The 23,706-nt window shown below is 46.6% G+C and overlaps 1 protein-coding gene across 5 annotated transcripts in view; it reads left to right on the forward strand.

The window, feature by feature from the left end:
- The first annotated feature begins 1,661 nt into the window (after positions 1-1,661).
- bcor (BCL6 corepressor) overlaps positions 1,662-23,706 on the forward strand; it is a 44,484-nt gene continuing 22,439 nt past the window's right edge. Inside the window, exons 1-4 of one of the 5 annotated variants that reach the window (XM_061791551.1) lie at positions 1,662-2,430; positions 13,661-13,765; positions 20,177-20,258; positions 20,381-23,476. In XM_061791551.1, coding sequence (XP_061647535.1) covers positions 13,752-13,765; positions 20,177-20,258; positions 20,381-23,476 — 3,192 coding nt within the window. In that variant the 5' untranslated portion in view covers positions 1,662-2,430; positions 13,661-13,751. The remainder of the gene's footprint in view (positions 2,431-13,660; positions 13,766-20,176; positions 20,259-20,380; positions 23,477-23,706) is intronic. The other 4 variants (XM_061791550.1, XM_061791548.1, XM_061791546.1 and 1 more) reach the window with 4 other exon arrangements.

The raw sequence follows: 23,706 nt of genomic DNA on the forward strand, positions 1-23,706 counted from the left end.
TTTAATTCCACCCTGGGAGGGGAAAATCTCAAATCCGTACTGTCAACGTCCTGCACACTAATTACCATTCACCTGATTCCAGGCCTTCAGACTGCACTGGAATTCTGACTTTTATTTCTGTATTTGAAAAAAATAAGTTTATAGATAGTCACTGATGGTGTAGTGGCACACTCCCCTGACTTTGGTGCAGGCAGCGTGGGATCAGTTTCCACTCAGTGACGGTGTGAAGGTGAGTGCGAATGGTTGTCCGTGTCTGTATGTGCCCTGCGACTGACTGGCGACCAGTTCAGCGTGTAGTCCGCCTTTCGCCCAAACTCAGCTGGGATAGGCTCTGGCGCCCCGTGACCCTAACCGGGATAACCAGTGTTGAAAATGGTTGGATGAAGGTAATAGGCCATCGCTTGGTTGACTATTTTATATATTAATTTTTTCCTTTGTGTGGCAAGCCAAAATTTGAGTTATGAGCGAGCTTCAGATACGCTGCCGCTTGAGTGAAGTTGGAAAGAAAAGGAGAGCAACAGTCGCCGATGCAATTTCAGCCATTTATTGAACCAGTTAAACCATATAAAATTGTAAAATGAGAACAGGAGCAAAGAGCAACGTTTAGCTAAAACTTAACGTCCACACGCTCACTCAAAAACTAAACGGCCATGTTCCTGATGTCGCTCACTCGGCCATAGAACAAAAAAGGCGGCCGTAGATGGAAAAAAAAAAACGATTTATATTTGGTGGTGTGTACAAATTGGACTGTTTCTAACATTTTGCCTTCAGCGCCTCCCCACACACACACACCCAGTGATTTTGTTTTGTTTTGTTCAAGGTAGAAAATGTAATATCCGCGCAACCTTCTACCCCTTTTGATGACTGGCAAACCTTTGCAACCCACAAGAATATTTACTTGCTACACCACTGCTAACATATATCACCTTCTTTTTCTTTTCATCCTTTTATGGTATTTTTCATTTTGCATGACCTGAATGATAAGTGCACTGCATTTTCTTGCTGGTGTTTGACATCAAGCCCACTGAGGAGATTCCCGGCATGTCATTGCATCATTTGCGGGTTTCCAGTTGTGTTGTTCACACGGACTAATATGTGTCTCGTCTCTTCGGGGCCCTGACTCGCCAGCAACAGCTCGCTAGGGGCCCTTTGTGGGGGATTCCCGACACCTCGGCGTTGCTATGGGACGACATCGGCCATCTATCGGGGCCCCGGGAAATTGCCTGGGTTGCATGCAACAACAAAAAAACAAAAGCAACAATTTGAGACCTATGAGTTATATTTATTCTGTGACCAAACATGTAACTCAATGTATTGATATTTCAAATCTTTATTCCCTGTATTGAAATGTATGCCATTAATCCGTTTCAACCCTCGAAAAACCACCATTTTAAAATTGATTTTATTTGTAGTTTTTTTTTTAAAGCACTGAATTGTATAAAATATAATCATAAAAAATAAGAGTGTCAAAACTGAACAACAACTGTCGCGTTGTGTGTGGTGTGCTAACGTGAGATTCTACGTGGCTTCTCGCCCCAATCACACCAACTTGAATGCTCTGCCGCTAAACGCTTCGCCGATTGCTGTTTTCCACTTTTCCGCGGAGCTCGCGTGTGTGCGATTTTGTGTGCGCGCGTCAGCGCCTCTGATGTGTGCGCGTGTGTGTGTGCGCTCGGAGGCTTATGCTAATTGCGGTCTCCCGACTGGCCTTCTGGGTAGAGTCTGCGCGAGTGGGAGTGGAGCGAGTCGCTCGGTCTCGACAGCATTCACCCCCCCACTCCCCGAACGTACGCACGGCTCCGTGCGAGGCTCCGTCCGACCGGGCTGCTCGTGTTTCACGCCACACGCTTCTTTTTTTTTTCCTTTTTTTTTTTCTTCTTCTCCGTCTTTTGTCGGCTGCTTCCTCTTCTTCGGCGGCGTGCTGAAGAGTGGAACCGGGCGAACGCGAGGCGGAACTACGACCGGACCGGAGCCAGCCCCTCCTCCGCCGGCTAGCTCGAGCCCAGCCGGCCCATCGGGCAGACGACACGACGGACGGACTCCGCGCGGCCGGCCGCCCGCCCGCCATGGAGTGACGGAGACGAGAGCCGAGTAGGACGGCGTGCTCCGCTCGAAGCTAACATGGCGCTGCCGCCGACGCCGCCGCGAGTTTCGTCCGAGCTGAGTTGATTTTTTCCTCGGACGTCGCCACCTGTATGTCCTCGGTGGACCCACCGGTGCTTTCGCGGACACTTCAAGCAAGCTCGACGGGATTTTAAACACAATCAAATCGCCGCCCAGAGCCAACTAAAAACTGCACTTTTCTTAAAGGATGACTTTCCTCTAGTTTTCTTTTATTTCAAACGGATAACCGGATCGGCACTTTTTTTGGCAAAAAGAGGACAAAAAAAAACTGCACAAGTTGACTGGAAGTGACGCCGAATTACCCAGGTGAGACGAACTCCAAATTTGTACTTTTTATCAGCTTTTAATTATTGTGGTATATTGTACGTATTTTTAAATGTTTTTTTGGAAGCAAGTCCCACTAAAGGGACCTCGTGATAGCTCCGAAAAGCGCAAGAAGTGTGCCTCGGTCGGTGATGGTGGTGGTGCGCGCACGCACACATTGAGAGCGGACCGGACCACTTCTAAGAATAGCGCATAGGGTGGTCTTTGTGTGTTTTCGGCGGGGCAGTGGCATGTGCTTGATAAATAACACACACACACACACAAGCGAGTTGGTCCGGCCGTGAGCTTGGCCCCCCCCCCCGCGGCTGCCTGTCAAGCGGACCCCGGGCGCGAGTGCAAGGCAGTCCGCCACGGTGAATAAATTCAGCGTTTTCACACTCTGTGTCGTGTGACCGAGTGTGCGTGTGCGTGCGTGTGTAGGGGGTGCTGTGTACGTGCGCGCACACGAAGCCCCTGCCGCTAAAAAACAAGGTTACGGAAGCCAGCCTCGCCCTGCCGAAAAGGTTCAGTTGGAGGGCATCCCCGCAGTGTGTGCGTGTACGTGTGCGCGTGCGTGGGTGTCCTTTCGCGTGTGTGCGGCTGCGTCACCTCAACGCGCGCGCGCGTGTATGCGTGTGTGTTTTGTTTGGACAGAGTGGACGTTGATCGGCGGCTTTCGTCAGCCTCGAAGCTGTTAGGGAAATGTGCGTGCGCGCGTGCGTGTGGCATTGTGTACACGACACACACATGCATGGATCAAGGTCTCGCAGGTGTGTTCTTTGTGACTTTGGGGCCCCCCTTGTACCGCCGCCCCCCACCCCCCAAAAAATAAACACCTCACCTCTATTTTTGTCGCTTAATCTCCGCTGAGCTCTCAGCCACTTTCACCCCCAGCTTCCATTGTTGTATTATTAATCGCAGGTTTTATTTAGGCTTTGCACGCAAGGCGGGCACCGCAGAACTAGTTCTTCTTCCGAGTTGAACTCCAATCAACAACCCCCCCCCCGACGTCATGTCGTCACCCCGCGGCTTCTGTCCCGGAGCCACCCGGGCACTAATTAGGGGGACGCTCTCTCAGGACGATCGATGCACCTCGTATTGGCTGGCTCCAGCTCATTAACGAGCTTAGTGAGAGAGGCGGTGTAAGAGCTGGCGCTTCAGCTGCCCCCGCCCCCCCCCCTTTACGTAGGCAGCCAATCCACGTCGGACGGGCGAGGGCTGTAAATGCACGCGTCGTCTGCTGCAGGCACCAGGGCAGGTTTGAGAGCGCCGGGGGCCTCGTGTTGGGACCTCTGCTTTTTATGAGAGGGAGGATTAAGTGATCGAGGCACGGCGGGGGTAGGAGGTGGAGGAGGCGTCAGGGGGCTTTGACACATGAATAAAAGGTTAAATGTGCTTAAAGCAAACCTTGACATCGCGAGGGGAAGATCGTAAAAAGCGAGGCGAGCCTACTTTTTAATGCAAGAATCCAACAAAGATTTGGTAACAGGAAAGAGATGATAGAAACTGGAAGGAAGTTACGATTTATTCCAGAAGTGCTTCTACTCTGATAAATGAAACGCGTAACATGGTAGGCATGAAAGATATGAAATGGTCAATAGTTCATCAGTATGCCGCGATAACACTTCAGGTCGTTAGTTGTATCGTTGTTACCGCTTTGAGTGTTTGCAAGTCCGGTGCATAATCAAATGTTTTTAGCCAACCACACAACAAACACAAGAAGAAGTGAGCCCAACGGACAAATAGTCATTTGCATATGCATTATGGTACTATGCAGTTTGTTTTACTCCAACAAAACATGGCACAAGACAAAGGAGCCGAACTAAACATTTGAGACAAACTTGACTGAAGGCTAGCGGTACAGTAGTGCGAAGTTAGCTCATTTCTTAACAAATTAATACAATGAACAGACGAGGCTTTACACGATCAGGATTTTTGGGGCTGATCAGCGACTTTAAAAAAAAAAAAACGATCACTGATCCCATCACAAGATGGAGGAATGTGTCTATTTAAATGACCCGTTCATTTACTGTATATACTTGTGTACTTAATTGCTCAAAAAATTATATTTACAATAAATGTATCTTTGTTCCTCTATGCCAGTGAGGCATAGTGACACAGAACAAATGATAAATGGTCTTCTATTAAATGGCAGGAAGTACATACAGTAATTAATGTCTCCGCTTTTTGTGACATTTTTGTTTGTTGGTGTGCCGTGAGATTTTTCAATTGTAAAATATGTTCCTTGGCGCCATAAAGGTTGGAAATCACTGCTCTAGTCAGATCGTGTATTCTAATCAGTCAGGTCAAACTAGCATTACATGACAGAAATAACGGGTGCTAACTTACTGTAATTAAATTACTTTATTTTTAATTAAAGTACTTCAGCCACACCGAAACGTTAGAGCATGATTCGACAGAACGGCGGCATGTTTACGTCCAACCGTTCGTGGTACCACTAGCTTGCTAGGCTACACAACATTTTATTGCCTGCTTGTGAGCCGTATCGTATTCAAAGTACGTGAACATACCTCAAGCGAGCCTTAAACCAACGCCCTCTCCTGTCCTGAGCACCGGTGACCACCAACACACGTTTTTCCCCATTTTGTCCTTATAATACCGTCGGCGCGCTCCACTCTGGTTGTCATCGCCACGGTAACGAGTGTATCCGGACATTAAGTGTTGTCTGTCTCAGACTTGTCTGTTCCACACCGCCGACATGTTTTTTTAATAACTTTATTGGCCGTCAGCTATTTCCAATACTACGTCAAAAGATGCGTCAAGGCTAAAAATAAACTAGTTTTTGGATTCAAATATGCTGTGCATGATGGCGATGCAGAGTAAATGTCTTTTGCGGAGTTGATCAATGACATCATTGATCGGCTCGGCGAATTATGACATTAAAGCCGATCAGCATGAAATGCTAAATATCGGCCGATACCGATCAGCCCGATAATATCGGTGTAAAGTCGAGAACAGACACTCAACAATTTGGAAACTTTTGCACTTCCCTAAATTTTCTTCAAGTTACATCTCAAATTGAGACTAAAGATTGAATTTGCTTTCTCTCAAATGTTCACTTTTTCACAAGTCCACTTGAGAGAGAATATAAAATTTCTGGAAACAGACGCGTTCACATTTTGTAACTGTCACAACAGGATAATTAGATTTGACATGGTAGCTATGCACTTTCACCAAACAAACTAAAAGTCTCGCGCGACATTTGACCTGCGGTGCATCATTGTAATGGGAGCTTTCTGATGTAACAATTCAACCAAAATGAAAGATTTGTAATTTTTCTGGATTATGTACATTTTTTTTTTTTTTTTTTTTTTGGGTGCAATTTTTTTAATTAATTTTTTTTAGTTAAATCTCAAATCGAGACTTGAGATTTGGTTTGTTTCACGCAAGCATTTTTCCTCCTTGCTTAATTCACCCAGGAACCAATTAGAAATTAGCGTCCGAAATTGGCACATTCACAAATTTGTTACAAAATCACTTGGCTTCTCGTCATGACTGGACACTCTGATAAAGATTTAAGGACCTTCACTGAGATTTTTTATGCCAGCTTGATGTAAAGTTACCATCATGCTAATATTCTTGCAAACTCCTCTCTACATTATGGCCAAATATTTTGATACTATAACCTTTATCCCCATGGTTAATGTGGGTTAGCCTCATATATATACACTTCAGTATAAACTCTGCTAGCGCATAATTTACCCTATTTTATTTTACTTGGGTTAGGCAAAATCATATGTCCAAATGAGGCATGCAGGATTCTTTTTGAGAACCTCCTAAAGTCAACCAGAATGGTGCCCCCAAAACCCACCCTCCCTCACCTGATAAAGGGTTAAAACCGCACTTTAACGGCGGGTGTAGTTTGGCAAGGTTAATGTTGCCTGTTACCCCGGTGAATTCTGGTGCAGGCGGTAAATCGATATTGTGAAATAGCATCCGCGCTAATCTCTTTCGGGTTGGGGGAAGCACGCCATTGTTTAAGATTGCGCTCACTTCCTGCTTGTGCCACAAATAAACCGCACACGGCACGTAGCGCAAAGATGAATGCGCGAGATTACACACCTGTCTGCTCTGAATCCAGCCGCCCGGCTGCCTTCAACGCGTTTATTTTCGTGTGCGGCGGCGTGCTCCCTCAAAGTTTTTGTACCAGTTGGGCTGCTGCTGCCGATGACTCTAACGCAGGCTGCCATCTTGCTCAGCGTTCTTGGTTTGGCCTCGCGGTGTTGCTAGCCAAAATACATACAAGCATAGGTCATCTGCAGCTACCAAAATAATCCGCTGTCAAATGTCATCCCGTCTGTTCTCGCCAATACCCCAACAAACTCTCAGGCCGAGCCTGCTCGCCGGGAATGTTTTTTTGGTCATTGGACCGAGTGTAGACGCGCAAACCCAAATACTTGGCATTTTGCGTGCTGCTTATTTATAGTGCGACTGTCATTTTCCACTGAACGGCCAGTGTGGGGGCTGATGTGTTTTCCAGGTGTTGGAACAAGGGGGGGGGGGTATTGACTCGGCGTCATGTCACATGACCTCACATTTCCTCCGAAACGGTGCGTCACGGCGGGTTAGGCCTGGTACCCACGAAGGATTTTTAAAATCTTAAAAGATTTACGTGACAGGCCCCATACATGAAGATTAAACAAATCAGGCATTGAACAGTTTTGGTGCTATCCCGTGTGGTGTGCTTTGATAATCTCAACACAGAACAGCACACACAAAAAGATTCTGTTTTGCTGCCAGGCTCGAAATCTCATGTGATCTCGAAGACGGGCAGACACTTCGGGATCTGCACCGATGTTACCCGAGTAATTCCTAAGGTTGCTGGAAGTGGGACCGTTGTAAAATGGCGACGTCGTCAGTTGCTATGGAAAATACTTTTTGCCGTCTGGGGAAACCAGTTTTATACAAAAAAACGACATTGGGTACGACCTGTTTGTTTGTTTTCGGGTTCTAATTCCTCAGTAAGGTCGCTTCTTTGATTGGCCACGTTCCGTTTCACGTCACAATTCACACATGAAGATTGTCGGTCTTGAACCGCTTCGAACCCTGTTATGGGGACAAATCCTGTCTTGACAGACCTCAGACCTAAGCATAATCTTATTGGATAATCGTGTAAAACATAAGAGAGTCTGGCGTATGACGTCCTTGGTCAGGAAGGGCCAAAACCAGCACAAAAACAGCCCAATTGTCTTTGTGTATATCGGGTCTTGTCAAAGAGAGTGCATGTGTGCTTTCCAGGTGAATCACGCCCTCCCCCTCGCAGCTAAAGTAGCTTCATTATGCACTAATTCAATTAGCACAACTGACTTCTATTAATTATAAAAATGCAATCACACGTCTGAGCCTTATCTTTCCACATTAATTCCAATGAGCATATTTTCACTCGGCTGAGGGGGCCCACACACTGGGAATGTTTGTATTTTTATGTAAATCCGACAATAGTTTGTGTTTTTCAAAAGAGACGTGTCAAGTGAATATGCGGTTTCATCGTGCCGCCGTTTAGCGACAACCGTGGCCCCCCCCCCCACCCTTTAAAGCAATTAACCTTCTGTTTGTCCGCTTTTCTAATCTGGAATCAATAAGGGCCACGCACGGAATAGCTCTCCCTGATTGAGCACATCAATAAAAGCACACGGGCGCTTTGGCAGCGCGCCGCAAGGAAGGCAGGGGAGGGGATGGGGGGCGAAATTAATAAAATCCGAAAAGGACAGTGTTGTGTTTCATGTTTCTAGTCGGAGAAGCGGGCTCTTTTTTTCCGTTGTCACGCCTGGATGGAAGACAACAGGCTCGCTGCTGCCGAGGCGGCCTGCGTGTGAACAAAAGCCGAGGAGAGATCGGTTTTCCAGGCGCCGCTGCGCAGCTCCCGGAGGAGACGTCACGGTTTGATTGAAGCTATGCTCCGTGCCGGCCTCCCGGGACCTCGCCATGAAACGGGAGAGCGGAGGCCCTCCCCCTCCTTCCTACCCTCCCTCCCTCCCTCCCTTCCTCACCCGCTCTTTTCTCGCCTCGCTCCACAAAGCTTTTTGTTTCGACGCGGTCTGGAGCGCTCGGAGCGCTTCCCCGCAGAGATGTGACGGACGCCGCTGATCCAACCCCCCCCCCGCTCTCCTCTGGGGGGGGGCCGAGCGAGACCAGTGCGGCCCCCCCCGAGATCCAGACGGGCATCTCACGTGATTGCGCGTGTTCTGTGAATCCGTGCTTGCACGCACTTCGTTCTGAGACGTTTTCTCTTTACGAGATCACATAGCGTAATCACGCGCGCTAATCTTAAGTGTCCTTGCTGTGGATGGGCGGACCATTGATTGGACGTGCCGCCGAGCCTCACGGTCCCTTGGCAGGCTCGTCCTGGTTGGGCCGAGTTTTAATTTTAGCAGCAGGAGCCTCGGGCTACATCCATATTCCTGACGTAATCCTGCCTGCGCACGACGGAGTGTTGGCCACCGGCCCGCAGTCTGCGCACAGCAGGAATGTGTATCGCCTCGTTGAATATTTCCACCTGACTTGGCCGGCGTGCAAAGCTCCCACCGACTTAACAGTGTGAGCTTTCTTTCCACCACGCAGTATGGTTCGGTTCAGTTCGACACTTTTGTTTTCAGAAATACCGAGCTAACTTTGATCTGTACTGTACAAATTCCATCTGCCCACCGCATGAGTACGGCTGCAATTGGAAAGAAAACAATTTCTTGTAGAGTTCGTACACTCTGGTATATATACATTTAACGTACAAAGTAGCGCAACAAACATTTAACTACTTTTACTACTACACCCTTTAAAGTTGTGGCTCTTTGGGCCATTTTAAAAGAGACAGTTTAAAAAAATAATAAATAAATAAAATAAAACTGGCTGACAAACGGTTCACGGTATACCCCACCTCTCGCCCAAAGTCGGCTGGGATAGGCTCCAGCACGCCCGTGACCCTAGTGAGGATAAGCGGTTCGGAAAATGCATGGATGGATGAAAGCTGATAAAAAGCAAAGTGTTGCAGATTTCACTGCTTGTTAACATGATAATGGTATTTTGGAAGCAAATAGGAACTTTGTTTTGGAACTTTGTCACCAGCTACTGGCCTGGCATTTAACTCATTCACTGCCGGCCTTCCCGCTTAACATGGATATTTGACTTCTAAAGCCGTCAATGGCAGTTAATGTGTTAATATGCGGAACATACAAAATGATAAGCCAGGGTATGAACATATGAATATGTACTATTGGCCAGCTATTTGACACTATGGTGTACAGTGAAGGTGTCTGTTGAGGCTACCTGCAGGTGTGCTAAGAATGTCTTTTGCTGTATTTTGTTACCCTTTGTTTAGTAAAGCAATTGAAGGAGCACCACCGTCTGTTTCCATCATCCCTCTCGCTATACCACCCGTTATGGACTGCAGTTCCTTCTAATTTGCAGTGGTAGGCTATATTCAATTAGCAGCAATGATTACTTTACTGTAGCCATGCAGTTGAGTGACTGTACTGTACAATTAAAAAATAAAAATCTGCAATTCAATAAACCGTAGTATCGCGAGGGATGAGAGTGGAACCTCAATAGAATGGACTAATAGGGGCTGAGGGTCGTCTGATATAGCCAATTGTCTGTTACATTGAAGCATTTTATTAATTTTTTTTTAGCCCATATGCACCCACATTAGTGTACAGTGCAAGATTATTGTTTCGTAGGCTTTTTTTCATGGCCTAAAACACCCAATACAGTACAAAGTTATTGTAAATCAATATAAAAAAGCTTAAATGTTTGAAAACTTCACATTTTATCTAAACTTAACACGTGAGTGTGTTTGGTCATGGTGACATTGTTGATGTACAGTACTCATCATAGGCAAGTCGCTTTCATGCGCCGCAGGGAATTGGTGAACTTCCTAGTTCCAAATCCGGTGCCAAAGGCTAACGGCTTGACAAAAAAAAAAAAAAAAAAAAAAAAAAAACTGTTACAAAAATAGCATGTTCCGGACTCCAAAGACTTTTGTGTTCCTCAGTGTACGCCGCAGTCATGCTGCTACGCACAATTGACAGAACCGTCATGACGTGGCTGCCAAGTCAATGGCCCACATTCAACATGGCCGCCCCGTAGGCACATCTTTTGGAATTGGATCTAGTCATATTGTACGTCTGTGACCCGGAAATACGTCAGTCCCGTTCTCTGCCTGCATTGCGACACAGCGTCGGTAAACAACAGCGGCCAATTCTGGAAGTAACGGACTTTGTCAGTGGCATTTTGAAGTGACCAATGGCAACTATTTTTGGACACAATACTCTGTACCGTTTTATTAGATATCAGTTATTATCGGGGTCTGTTTGGTTCCACTGTATATACAGTAGGTTCTGTGACTTTTGTTTGGTGTGCTGTGCGATTTTTGGAACGTAAAATGGGTATCTTTGCTCATTACAGGTTGGCAAACACTGCTCTAACGCCATAGATGCTACTGAACAGTGCGATATGTCTCTGAACGTTGCCTCATATGTCACTCAGCACATGCCAGCCCCCATCCCCCATAGGCTGGGTGACGTCATAGGTGTGAAGGCTTCACTAAAATTCATCGAGCTTAATTTACCTTTATGGGCTACTAATAATTAAAGCATTAAACAAAAGCATTCATCCTGTAGGGGGGGGGGGGAGTAATCTCTAGATGGTGGGTGGGGGGTGGGGGGTTGCACTTTAATTAAGACCATCCAGCATGAAAGCAGCGCCAGTGTATTCGAATCAAAGTCAAGAAAGCTCCGGTAAAATGCTGGCCGACTCTTGCCTAGCGCATCCCCATTACAATCGGGCCCTTTGGTGACATAAAGAGCCATTTATTTCCCATTTGGCCCGCGATGAATAGAGCCGGTTCAGCGACCGCCGCCCAGGCCCCAGTGTCAGCATGGGAGGGAAGGGGAGTGCAGGGAGGGGGCGGCGGAATCACAATGTCGCCGTTGTTGACGGCAGAGAAGAGGCGAGGGAGGGGGGTGGGCCCGTGTGGCGGTGCTGAACCATGCAGCGACTTGAATGCGTCTGTGCAGCAGGCCTGGAGGACGCAGGGGCCCCTTGTTTACAGCGTGCTCGCTAATAATGTGACAGCTGAGGAGGCGCTGCCGGCTCCCTTTCGGCTCTGCGCGGATCTGTCTCGCTTCCAGACTTGTGTTTTTTTTTTTTTTTTTTTTTTTTTTTTCTCCTGCTTTCCTTTAATATATACAGCGGAGGCTCGAATGTGAAACAGCCCAAAAGTGGTACAATTTCGTGAAAAATATGCCTCAAAAGTCAAACAGAGCATTGCGTTCAGACCGGCGGCGTGCGTGACAGCAGCTAATAAAACAACATTCAGCTCAGTGAGCATGTAAAAGTGGGGTTAATGTTGGTGTTTTCCTTTTTCTTTGACTTTTTTTTTTCTCACCTTGTGATGATGATGATAACCATAGAAACCTCAAAATTGGAATCTCTGCTTGATAATAAAGTTCAATAAATATGAATCACATTTGCAATTACCAATCAGATGCTAATGTGAAATAGCATGCTTCCGAAAGTGTCATGGGTAATTACTACCATGAAAATGACTGGAGGAGCTTGCCAGTAAACTGTTTCCTGTTCTCTTTTTGTTATGTGTCAATCAGGTGTCTTCGGCAGGTTAAGTAGTTTTACTTTATTTCGGTTTTATTTAGCACAATTGTTTTGAAATTAGAACAACTTGGAATTCAATCACTGTCTGCTAACGATTCTGCTGTACAGTGAACCCCGTTTATCCTGGGGGATGCATTTCAGACCCGTCGTCATTTGGTGAAAATAAACGATTTCGCGAAACCATATAAAAACATTTTTAATAGATTTGTCCCTGCCTCATTCAGAGCTGCCAAAAGTTCTGAATCAGAAATGAATTGGTGCGTCACTTCAGAATGTAGGTGGGTTAAAAGTATATTATTGTTATTAATACATTTTTATTATAAGATAACCTTTCTTAGTCCCACAATGGGGAAATTCGCATCGTTTTAGCAGCAATTGTGGATGAAGGAAATAATATAAATAGCATGCAAGAGAAGACGTAATAATATTTCCTCTTCTTGCATGCGTACAGGAAGTACATTGCACAAAATATAAACCAAAACTATTGTCCATACATAAACTATCCAATTCAATCTATCAGCAATATTATTTGTTGGTTTGCATAATAGGGTTCTGAGTTTTAATTTTGACGTTTGAGATCTGATTAAGCTGCTTTAATAGACGCGTTTTTTTACTTTTAATTTTTTTTACCAGGGTTGAAAACAAAATTGGCAAAGGTGAATTAATCATAGATAAAGATATCCTTGATGGTGGAACGTCGAAATCTCATATACTGCTACTTTGGTTTAGGCTGCAACTGCGTCTGCCATTACACGGTTGGTGGAATAAAAACATTAAAAGGACAAATATTGAAGCCATAATTTATTAACGATTATGACTTCCATAGAAATGTTCTTGACAAAATTTTGAAAATATGTAAATTCAGACATATTCTTCTGGAAGGGAATTTTTATAGGTAGGCAGCTCTGCTCATTGAATCTCAATTGTTGTCCCATTGGGAACTGGAATTTTCTGTTGTTGCTACGTCGAGACCCACTGTTACTGAAGTTAGGAACAATAAAGAACATATATTGTTCAAAAATAGCCTTTGAAACCTATGAATATATTTTTAAACATTACTTATGCTTACGTTTAAAGTGCCTTTTGGACCACCATAAGAAACAGTATGAACATACACTACTGCATTTACAACATTTTATCTTTATATTTTAAATCTCTTTTGAGTACAACATTTGCCTTATTTTTAAGAAACGAAAGACCTATGCAAACTTTCACAGTTTTGACCGTTTGAATTATTCTATACATTTTTTACAACCTGTCTGCGACCCACCTAAAATCGCTCTGCGACACTCTTTTGGGTCCCGCCCCACCAGTTGAGGATCACTGCTTTAGTCACACTTGAACATAATTTTTATTCTTCCTTTAGTGCCTGTTCTCATTCTCACTTGCAAAGTTATCCAAATAAGATAAGCTGCTTGTTAAGGTTCGTCTAAAACAAACTTGAAACGAAATAAATTTTGTACAGCTAAACGCCAAAATGTTCAGCCGAACCATATATTGTTGTTGAATGAAAGTCCGCTAGGGTAATGCTAACATATAATGTGAAACGCCATAGATTGTAAAACAGAAATGAGCATACTGTATATCCATTCATCCATTTTCCGTACAGCTTCTCCTCACGCGGGTCGCGGGCGTGCTGGAACCTATCCCAGCTATCTTTGGGCGAGAGACGGGGTACACCTTGAACTGCTTGCCAGCCAATGTATATGTTACGGTAATTATAAACATTCAAACACTTTAACACACATGGAGCAGCAACTCATATACAACCCCAATTCCAATGAAGTTGGGACGTTGTGTTAAACATAAATAAAAACGCCGCTACAGCCGTAAGTGCAACTTGAAACTCTACTATGCAAAGCAAAAGCCATATATCAACAACACCCAGAAACGCCCCGCCGGCTTCTCTGGGGCCGAGCTCATCTAAGATGGACTGATGAAAAGTGGAAAAGTGTTCTGTGGTCCGACAAGTCGACATTTCAAATTGTTTTTGGATATTGTGGACATCGTGTCCTCCGGGCCAAACAGGAAACGAACCATCCGGACTGTTATGGGCGCAAAGTTCAAAAGCCAGCATCTGTGACGGTATGGGGCTGTGTTAGTGCCAATGGCATGGGTCACTTACACATCTGTGAAGGCACCATTAATGCTGAAAGGTACATACAGGTTTGGGAGAAACATATGCTGCCATCCAAGCAACGTCTTTTTCATGGACGCCCCTGCTTATTTCAGCATGACAATGCCAAACCACTGTGATGTAACAGAGTGCTAAACATGACCCTGTCCCACCTTTTTTGGAGTGTGTTGCAGCCATAAAATTTTAAGTCAATGATCATTTGCTAAAAACAATAAAGTTGATCAGTTTGAACATTAAATATCTTGTCTTTGTAGTGTATTCAATTAAATATAGGTCGAACATGATTTGCAAATCATTGTATTTATGTTTAACACAACGTCCCAACTTCATTGGAATTGGTGTCGTAGTATACAAAAATACTCACAGGCATATTTTCTCTCTACTCATTTTGGGTCCTTTTCTGCTTTGTCTTCTTGCTCGTAACTACTCTGCTTTTCTTCCAGTAGACCTCAGTGCTGCTTGGCATGTTGCGGCACAACATGGTTCTAAATTTAGACTTACCCATTGTAAAAACACAAACGATCGCTTGGAAATCTGCACTATATAGTAGGGCCATGAACGATAAACTGCGATATGGTGGGGGAACACTTAAATGGCAAGGTGGATGTGCATCTTTTGCGCACCCCTTGCAGCAGGATAGACACGGTAGAGGGGGAGGAGATGGAGTTGGAGGCGGAGGGGGTGATCAATCGGACCATTTGGCACACGTCAGCCTGATGATCAATAACAATTAAAGGCGGCCACGCGTCCTTTTATGGCGCCTAGGTGTTAATGTTGTCGACAGGAGCGTGCACGCTAAGTGTGCCTTTCTCCTCCTTGCGCTCATTTGTAAGGTGTGTGTGTGTGTGTGTGTGTGTGCGTGCGTGCAGAAAATCCTGTCACACACATGGCGGCAGCGAGACGAGGCCTCTGATTTGTGTGTGTGCGTGCACACCGTTTAATCCCTGTTTATCCCCCCCACACCCTCCTCCCCTCCCACCCCCGTCGCTGTGGAGATTATCCTGCGTCACACTGCGCCCCCCCTTCCTCCCCTAGAGCTGATCGCGGCTCTGCGCTCCAGCGCGCCTGGCAGGGCTCCAGGGACAAAAAAAAAAAAAGTGGTTTGGGGGGCGGGGCGGGGGGGGGGGGTGCGGTAGGGCGCAATCACCGTCTCGGCACACCAGCCTCACGTTTCTCCTTCTCCACCTGCACTTTAGCAGATACATCAAATCTGTCGGTGACTTTTTGTGCATAATTTCCATAGTGACCATAAAAAGCACTTGGCCAACTTGTTTGTGTTCCATGCACGCTAGTGCTGACCCCCCCGCTGTGCCCTCCGCGCCCACATCGTGGGGAATTAGGAGGCCTCCGCCCAGGAGGAAATGATGAGCGGCGCCGTTGTTTGTTCCGGTGATGGAGGTCACGGCAAGTTCAAGTCGCTGCTGTCACAGGCAGGAAATCAGCGGGATGAGGCAGGCGCAAGCGTCCGTCCGCTCTGCCCCCCCGCCCTCCCCCACTTTTTTTTTTCTCCCCTTTTTAAAAAAAAAACATGACCTGTTCTTTTCAAAAAGCGGTCAATACTGAACTCCAGAGCGACTCGGCTAAAAAACACCCGGTGGTTTTTCTGTTTAATGGTGCGCGTCGAGGCTCCGCTGCTGCGGTCTGCTTTATAAACGCAGCACGACCACTGCGCCCCCCTCCCCACACCCCCACTACCACTGCCCCCCTCCCCTTCCACCCTGCCTGTCTGTCTGCCTGCTGCCGGCCGGCCGGCCTGCGTGATGTATTGGACGGCCGTCGGGAGTTGTTTGTTGCCAGGGACGTGCGCCCCCACACCCCCCTTCCCCCAATCAAGATTCATTCCACGTGCAGTATGTCAAAATGACGTTGGAAGAAAAAAAAAAAAAGCTTTAGTCAGGCTAAAGTTGAATTTTGAAAATGGGGTAATATTCATGCCAGGCCACTAGTTGGCGATGTCACATTCCAACTGCGCTATTTGTGCAGCGGCGTAAGAACATGACATCACATGGCACAAGAAGGCACACTCAGTTAACGCCGTACTTTGTTTTTTATGTGATAGTTTTTCATACAAATATTTACGGTAATTCTGACTTTACTATTATACTGTGTTAATGTAGGTTAGTTTAAAACTACGGCAGGTTTGGACTTGCATATACATTTTAATTATGTCGCTGCACTGAGCTAAACTCTGGTGTAAACCAAGGACGCCCTGTAATTTGACAGCTCGTCATCAACAGAAACTGTGCGACAAATAGCCAAATAAAAAAAATGTAAAAAGCCAAAAGATTAAATTTTGTTCCACTGATAATATTTAAAAAGAGGAAAAAATGTTTAGCGCGGTGAGAAAAGTCAGAAATTATCGTCGTGGTTCCGTCCAGTCCGGCCGAGGGCGATAATGAGCATTACAAAGTGTTGGACATCTGAACAACTCAAGTAGTTTTTGAGTTATGCTAGTAACAATACAAATAAATGAATGCATGCGTGTATACAACAATAAATACTCGTTAAACTCTGAAATACTCTTTAAACTCTTAAACATTTTTAAGACAAGATTTATCTTCCAAGTATTGTCGACGCGTCAAGCGGTGCGAACGCAAGATGGACATTTAGCTTGGTAGAAATGCCGACTAATTATTCTAATGTTAGCAAAGTATGATGCGCCCATTTTCCCGAGCTGTCGGCTCAGCCGTAATGACGACGGATACTGGAGCGGCACTTCATCCTACTGTGCGCAATTTGTGCATGCAATGAGGCTGCAATGAGTGATCTGCGGCAAAGTGTCGGCCACGCGCACGCGTGTCATAATCAGGGGTGTGGTCTGCGCATTTAGTCTTTTTTTTTTTTTTTTTTTTTCTTCCCACAATGTCAACACTGGCCTCGTGTGGAGCTTTAAACGTAAACACTGGTCTATGCACAAGCAAGCAGTCACGTCTGATCCGGGAGGTGTTTTTCGGGTCAAAGTCACACCTGCATTTGCCAGTCAATTAATAAAGATGCACCGCCGCGCTTGCTCCTCATTAGACACAACGTGTCATGCCGTTAGACGTGTTGTTGTGTATGCAGCTGCTTCCTCAATCAGAATACACACAGGCCGTGGGGGAGAGACAGTACAGCGGAACCTTTAGGCTGAGATGTCGAAATCGTTTTTCCCATAGGAAAAAGCCTGCTTTAAAGTGTGCCTTTTATTTTGATTAGAATCTGGTTAGAAGACCGAACTGAATAAAAAAAAAAAAAAAAAATGCTCCATATAATACCTCATCCGGAGTAAACCGGCTGCAGGGGTGCAATATTCCTTTTCCCAAATGGATCTAGGCATGTAAACGGTCAATCGGAGTCGTCGGGCTGTGTTCTGTCTTGATGTTAATGCGCAATGACGTATGGCGGCTTCCAAGCAGAGCTGGTCTGTGACGGAGATCTTGTTTTTAACTACTTGTAACTTGTTTTCATCAGCCTGTTGCTTTAATAAAAGTGTAAAAACAATTACAACTACTGTATAAGACAACTGACCTCCATCTTGATACATCATATGATGTTTACATCGATCTCCCCATGTCACGTTTGTTAAACAGCTGTTCCGATTACTCAATGTCACGTACACACCAGATCGGAGTTTGTCACAGTAAACAGTTGACCAGAGATCTTCAATCGGAATGAGAAAAAAAACTGCATGTAAACAAGCAATAATAAAGTAAAGCAGCAATGTTGTAACACTTGAACAATCTCAACTGTCATACAAGTGTAAAAATCTGTATAAATACAATGTGCATTTAGGACTTACTAGCGCATAACAACTGTAGCCATTAGTAATTGTACAAGTGATTGAAGCATCGTTTTCTAAATTGTACAACCTTCTCGGTGAATTGTTGCACGTTCCGTTATTTTTGCTTGTAGTTGAATGCGTGTACTTGCACAATAGCCAAAACCTGTGCATGCCCCCGTCCCGCACGTTTCACCACGCTGTCGTCTTAAGTTGCGCGTTTGTCTGTCAAGGCAGCATGCCGTCAAATGTCTACATTCCTATAAGAGGCTTATTTTTTTTTTTATCTTGTTCAGTCTCATTGAGCGCAGATTGCTTTTTCAATGCCAGATGAGCTGCTGTGGCGGTGTTGGGTGCGTGTGTGTTTGTGAGACAGGAAGCGGGAGTGACGCACGTGCATGAGCTCGCTGCGCCTCTGCACGCACGCCGTTTCAGTTCTGTCATATGCGGATGTTGTCGAGGCAGGCCTGCTCGCCTCGGTCGGAGGTGGTGGGGTGGGTGGGGGTGGGGGGGGGGGGGGCGCACTGGGACAGGGAGGAACCGTGATGAGGGGCCCGCAGCAGCCTGATTAATGGGCCTCGGGTCACGGCAATAAAAGTGGCGTGCCAGCGAGGCTCGGCGTCGTTCCTCTGGGATGATAGAGGAGAGCGCTTTCTCTGCTGCTCTCAGCACTGCTGAGCACGGCAAGGCTTCGTTCTTTACTATTTAAAGGCTCTTCCCTCCCCCACGCCTCGGCCTCCCACCTTCTTCCTGTGCGAGCTCCCCTTATTAGGGTCGCCTCGCAAAAAAATTTCCTCATAAGGAGACATCACGTACGTAAATCCGGACAACCTCCTAGCCTAGTTATTGTAAGTCGCCATTTTCCCGTTTGTCCTTCTTGAAATAATGGAGTCTTTTGTCGTATCAATTTTAGCATTCCACGCCAATGAAAAAAAAAAAAAACGTATGAAATTATGGTTCAAATCAACGCGAGCTGTTATTTTCCATAGTACAGGTTCGTAAACGTCGACGACAATTGAAGTAATTTTGCAACTGGTGACTGAAATTGGTAGTCTTGTTTTCTTTTAAAAGCGTCAATCATTCGAGGCTGGCGTTTGCCAAGGCGTCGCTAGCAAACTAAGTGGATCTTGCCTTAGCACTAAGTCTCGCTAAGAATCTATTGTGTAAGTGACAGGGTGAGCCAGAGTTTCTGGTTACGTCAAAAACTAAGCAGCCAGGGCGTAGACCTGTGTACCACGTTTATTGTAGTAAATGAATTTTCTGGTTCAGTGAAACTTTCATAAGAAAAAGAGCCAAAGAAAAAAAACATCCATTGAAGACATTGCTAGCAAACAAAAGAAAACCGTGTCGCTAAGAATCTTTTGTCCAAACGATCATCATAACCCACTGGATAAAACGCATGGATTTAATGTGAAAGGCCAATTAGAATTTCCTTAACCATTCAAATGAATAATTGCGACTTATCAATTTAACAGACCAATTAATAACGGATTAAAAGGTCATTTCACACACAATCAAATTCCCTTTTTTTTCCACCCTTACTCAAGCTTAAACAATCGTTTTTTTTTCTTTAAACTGTCTCTTCACAACAAATGTCTTTGGTTTCCTGTGGCTTTAGTGCAGAGTTGTGTTTGCATGCTCTGCTTTTACACGTGCACGTTGGCCGATCTGTGTTTCGGTGTCGACGGGCAGTAAATGGTCCCCTACCGAAGCGGTCTCTGATGTATAATCTGGCCTCGCTCGGCGGGCCGAGGCAGCCCAGAGCGTAGGTCAGAGAGGCCAGCGAAAACCAGTGTGTGGGGAACGTGACTGAATGGCGGCAGCTCCGCAATGTGCGTCGAGCCTCCAGGGGTGGTCAGGATGGGGGTCACGGGAAGGGGAGCAGGGTGGGATGTGTTTGTGTGGTGCTGAGTGTTCCTGACTGATGGAAGAGGAGCTTAACTCGTGGCGTTCAACCGTGCTGAGCTTGGTTCCAAAAAAGAACGGTTGTTACGATTGCTCCAACTGCCATTGCTACGAGCAAGAACCAACGGATAAATGCTCAAACGTGTGTGACTTTAAAGAAATATGAAGTGATTATAATCATTGATTGGCTTCCATGCCCCAGTGATTCAAGTATATTGGCGCTTTGACATTGGGAATTGCATCGGCAGATATGCGTCAAGAACATGGGCAGTTTGTGTACAACAGAGTCAAGACACTTAGTGCTAAATACTTGCTCGTCTTCCCAGGGTTACTTCTGTTCGTGATGTCGATGCAGAGACACAAACCAATCTGGAACTAAGACAAGGGAACCAGATCACACAAAATATGGTACGTCTCTGAGATTAACCTTTCCACTCATTTTCAAGACTTATTTAGTTGGAAAAAAAACTAAGAGGCATTTTTGTCTTTGTAGAAGAGATCTTATTTTCTGTTCACCATTTTTGCCGCAGGTGGATGCAAGGTTGACGCCTCTGGCGGCGATGGGGCTGGACCGAGGCACCCTGATCCACGATGGTCTTCGCCTCCATGGTGGCGTTGTGTACCCAGGGATCAGAACGCTGCAGACAGAGAAGAATAGAGAGGCGGCCGTTCTCCCATTGGGTTACAACAGGGATGGTCTACCTGACCTTGTCTACAAGCCGGATGGCCCTCTGGACAGTCGTAAACCCTCTAATGGATACCTGGGCCTCTATAAGGGCATCCCTCCTAATCTCCACAAGCCGGTGCTGATTCCTGGAGCAGAGGGTTTAAGCTTGGAACGACGTCTGGCACCTGGGGAAAAAGCACCTGAAATGAGCTTGGCGAGCACTGGCGGTAGCTACCTCCGTCTGCCGTGGCTCAACCCTTACCCAGAAGCGAGCATGTATCCCTTCATGGACTCATCCAAATATGCCGCTCTGAACATGTACAAAGCTTCGTTGCTCAGCCAACCCAACCCCTACCTTCCCCAGCATCTGGCCTACCCTTCTCTTTGTGCACCCCAAGGTGGAAATGTCAACCCTGTTGCAGTCACGTCTGCGGCTGAAAGGCTCTACTATATGCCCACCTACCCACCTCCTACCATGTCCTCTCCCCTGGTGGCGCCCCAAATGAGGATTCCTCCGGTCTCAGTGGCCCCCACGTCACTTGTGCATTGCCAGGACAAGGGCCTCGGCGTAGCTCCTCCATTTGTACAGCAGCTTCACCAACATTCCCCTCTTCCGCAGCATCATCCGTCTGTCATTGACAGGGAGCGATCACCCAACAGGAGCACTCGACCAAGCAGACCTCCCTCTAGGACTGGCACCAGTGCCAACAATAATGCCAGTATTACAAGCACAGGTGCTGCCAGTGGTGGAAAGAATAGCCTGCCTTCTGACTCCTCACCTCATGCATCCTCTCGCCTCTCCCAAACTCTCATTGATAATTCACTGGATTTACAAAGGCCTGTCGCTAGGCTGGGACAACCGCCCGTCTCTTCGGCTTCAATATCTTCATCGTCTGCCACGCAGCCCATTTCTCATCTGTTGTCTGTCAGCAGCATGGCATCAGAGCAACCCTCCCCTGCCAGGCCACGCCCAAAGGACGGGGCGCCGGGGGCTGAAAGGAGACATAGCAGGTCACCCTCAAAGTCCAGTTTTGACAGGACCACTCACCAACCCCAAGCAACCAAAGAATTGGCAGAGAAGCCGTTGGATTTGTCTGGAAGAATACTGGAGTTTGGACTTCCTAATGGGTTCCCAATTAAGATGGACACTATTGCTCCAGGTGCACGTTATGGACTTCCCCCAAGTGGAGAACTCTTAAAAGAGAACCTAGCTCTCTCCCCCTCCTCACACCCTCACTCTGTGGTAAACAGCACTTCTTCAAAGGTCTCGGAGAGACCAGAGATGATCAGCACTTTACACTCCTCCTGGGTAGTACCCAGCCGGTCTCCCTCTCAAACTCAGCACGCCCCAGGCTTATCCCCATCTCCCAGATCTAATGCAGATCTGGGATCTTCACAAGTCAAAGGCTCCTCCCCCTCTGTCATCAAACACAAGAATCTGGAAAGAGTGCTCCCTCAGCCACGCATCTCGTCTTGTCCGAGGATAAGCGAGCCCAACTCTGTATCGTCAGACTCCTCTCTCATCACAGGCAGGGGTCTATCGCCCAAATCAAATGGCGATTGGGTCAAACACAGCCCTCTTCAATCGGAACATGTGCCAGTCATGGGCCACCACAGAGAGGGAGCTGAGAAGTCCTCCCATAATGCTAAGCGAGCAGAAACGCTTCCAGAGGCGTCATCGTACAAACGGCCTATGTTGGAGAATGGCCACCCGGCCGGCCCCCTTTACCTTCCTCAAAGTGACGCTTACCTAACCCACAGTTTGGCCTACGCCAATAGATACCTGCACTACCCCATCACTGACAGTATGGCACTTCACTCTCTGCCACTTGCAGGGAAAGGTCCCGTCTACCCTCACCCAGTGTTGCTAGGCAGCAATAGCCTTTACCCCACCCACTTGGCAGCGAAACCCCCGTTACCCTACCACAATCTACCGCCTGCTTCAGGAGGTGAATACCTTTCTTATAACTCACAGGAGATGTCCCACCCACTAATGCAGCCTCCCTCTGATAACAAGCTTTCAGAAAGGGGGGATGGCAGCCTGAAACTACGAGGACACGAGAAATCGAGGAGTTCTTTTGAAGAAAGAGAGAAGAACATGAGCAAGGAGATGAGAGAAGGCAGCCAAATCAAGTCAGATAAAGAAGCATCAGCACAAGGACAAAGTGGCAGTCGAACTAAAACATCGTCTCCATCTGTAACGTACCGAGAAAAGATTGAATGCATTGACCTTGTCCACTCGGACACCGATGCAGAGTCTACACCAACAGTCCAGAAACAACCCTCTGGTGGATCCTCAGCTTTTGACCAAAACGAACGTTACCATAGCAACCAAAACACAACAAGGGTGGAGTATGAGCCAAAATTTCACCTTTCCCATCCTTATCCTATTCTCTCCGGACACAGCCCAACACGGAAACCCCAACCCACAGACAGACGGCAGGAAACGCACTATGGAAAGCCAAAGGTTGTTCAGGACGCGGGCTGTCCTGGAGCAACATCTAGCACATCCCCAAATGATCCAGAGAAACTCTGCCAAGAACAAGAGGAAGACTCCTCAGAGGAACAGTGCCCCAGCCCTGACCCGGCAGACGACGACCAGAGCACCTTGCGGTGCGCCCGTACGTCCGGTGAGCGCAGCTCTGGTAAGGACAAGGGCGAGCGAGACAGCAGGGTTCCTCACTTTACTCCAAATTGTACGCTTATGGCCCAAGAGGCGAACCGGGACGTGTCGACGTGCAGAGACATTGAAAATGAAGACAGTGTGGTGGACCTCGGGGAGTCTCAAGGAGAGGGCGACGACGAGGACGATTGCCAGAATTCCAAAGGCTCTCGTCGTTCCAGTCTGGCCAAGAGAATCGCCAACTCCTCTGGCTATGTCGGAGACCGCTTTAAATGCGTCACCACGGAGCTGTATGCTGACTCCAGCAAGCTGAGCCGCGAGCAGAGAGCTCTGCAGGTAAGGCCAATTAACATTCGTCTGTGTGTGTGTGTGTGTGTGTATGTGTGTGTGTGTGTTTGTATATGTTGTATGTACAGTGCAGCATATGTTGGGCAAATCAATATGTGCAGTTCTCAAACATTTCCATCATACAATGGAACCCCTAAAGTTGAACGCTATCCTCAGATTTTGAAACTGGTTTCCCTGCATGAAGTAATAGAATTAATCTGTTCCAGGGTCAAATAATA

Source organism: Phyllopteryx taeniolatus, chromosome 12, assembly GCF_024500385.1.
Source record: "Phyllopteryx taeniolatus isolate TA_2022b chromosome 12, UOR_Ptae_1.2, whole genome shotgun sequence".
In the NCBI taxonomy this organism is placed as follows: Eukaryota; Metazoa; Chordata; class Actinopteri; order Syngnathiformes; family Syngnathidae; genus Phyllopteryx; species Phyllopteryx taeniolatus.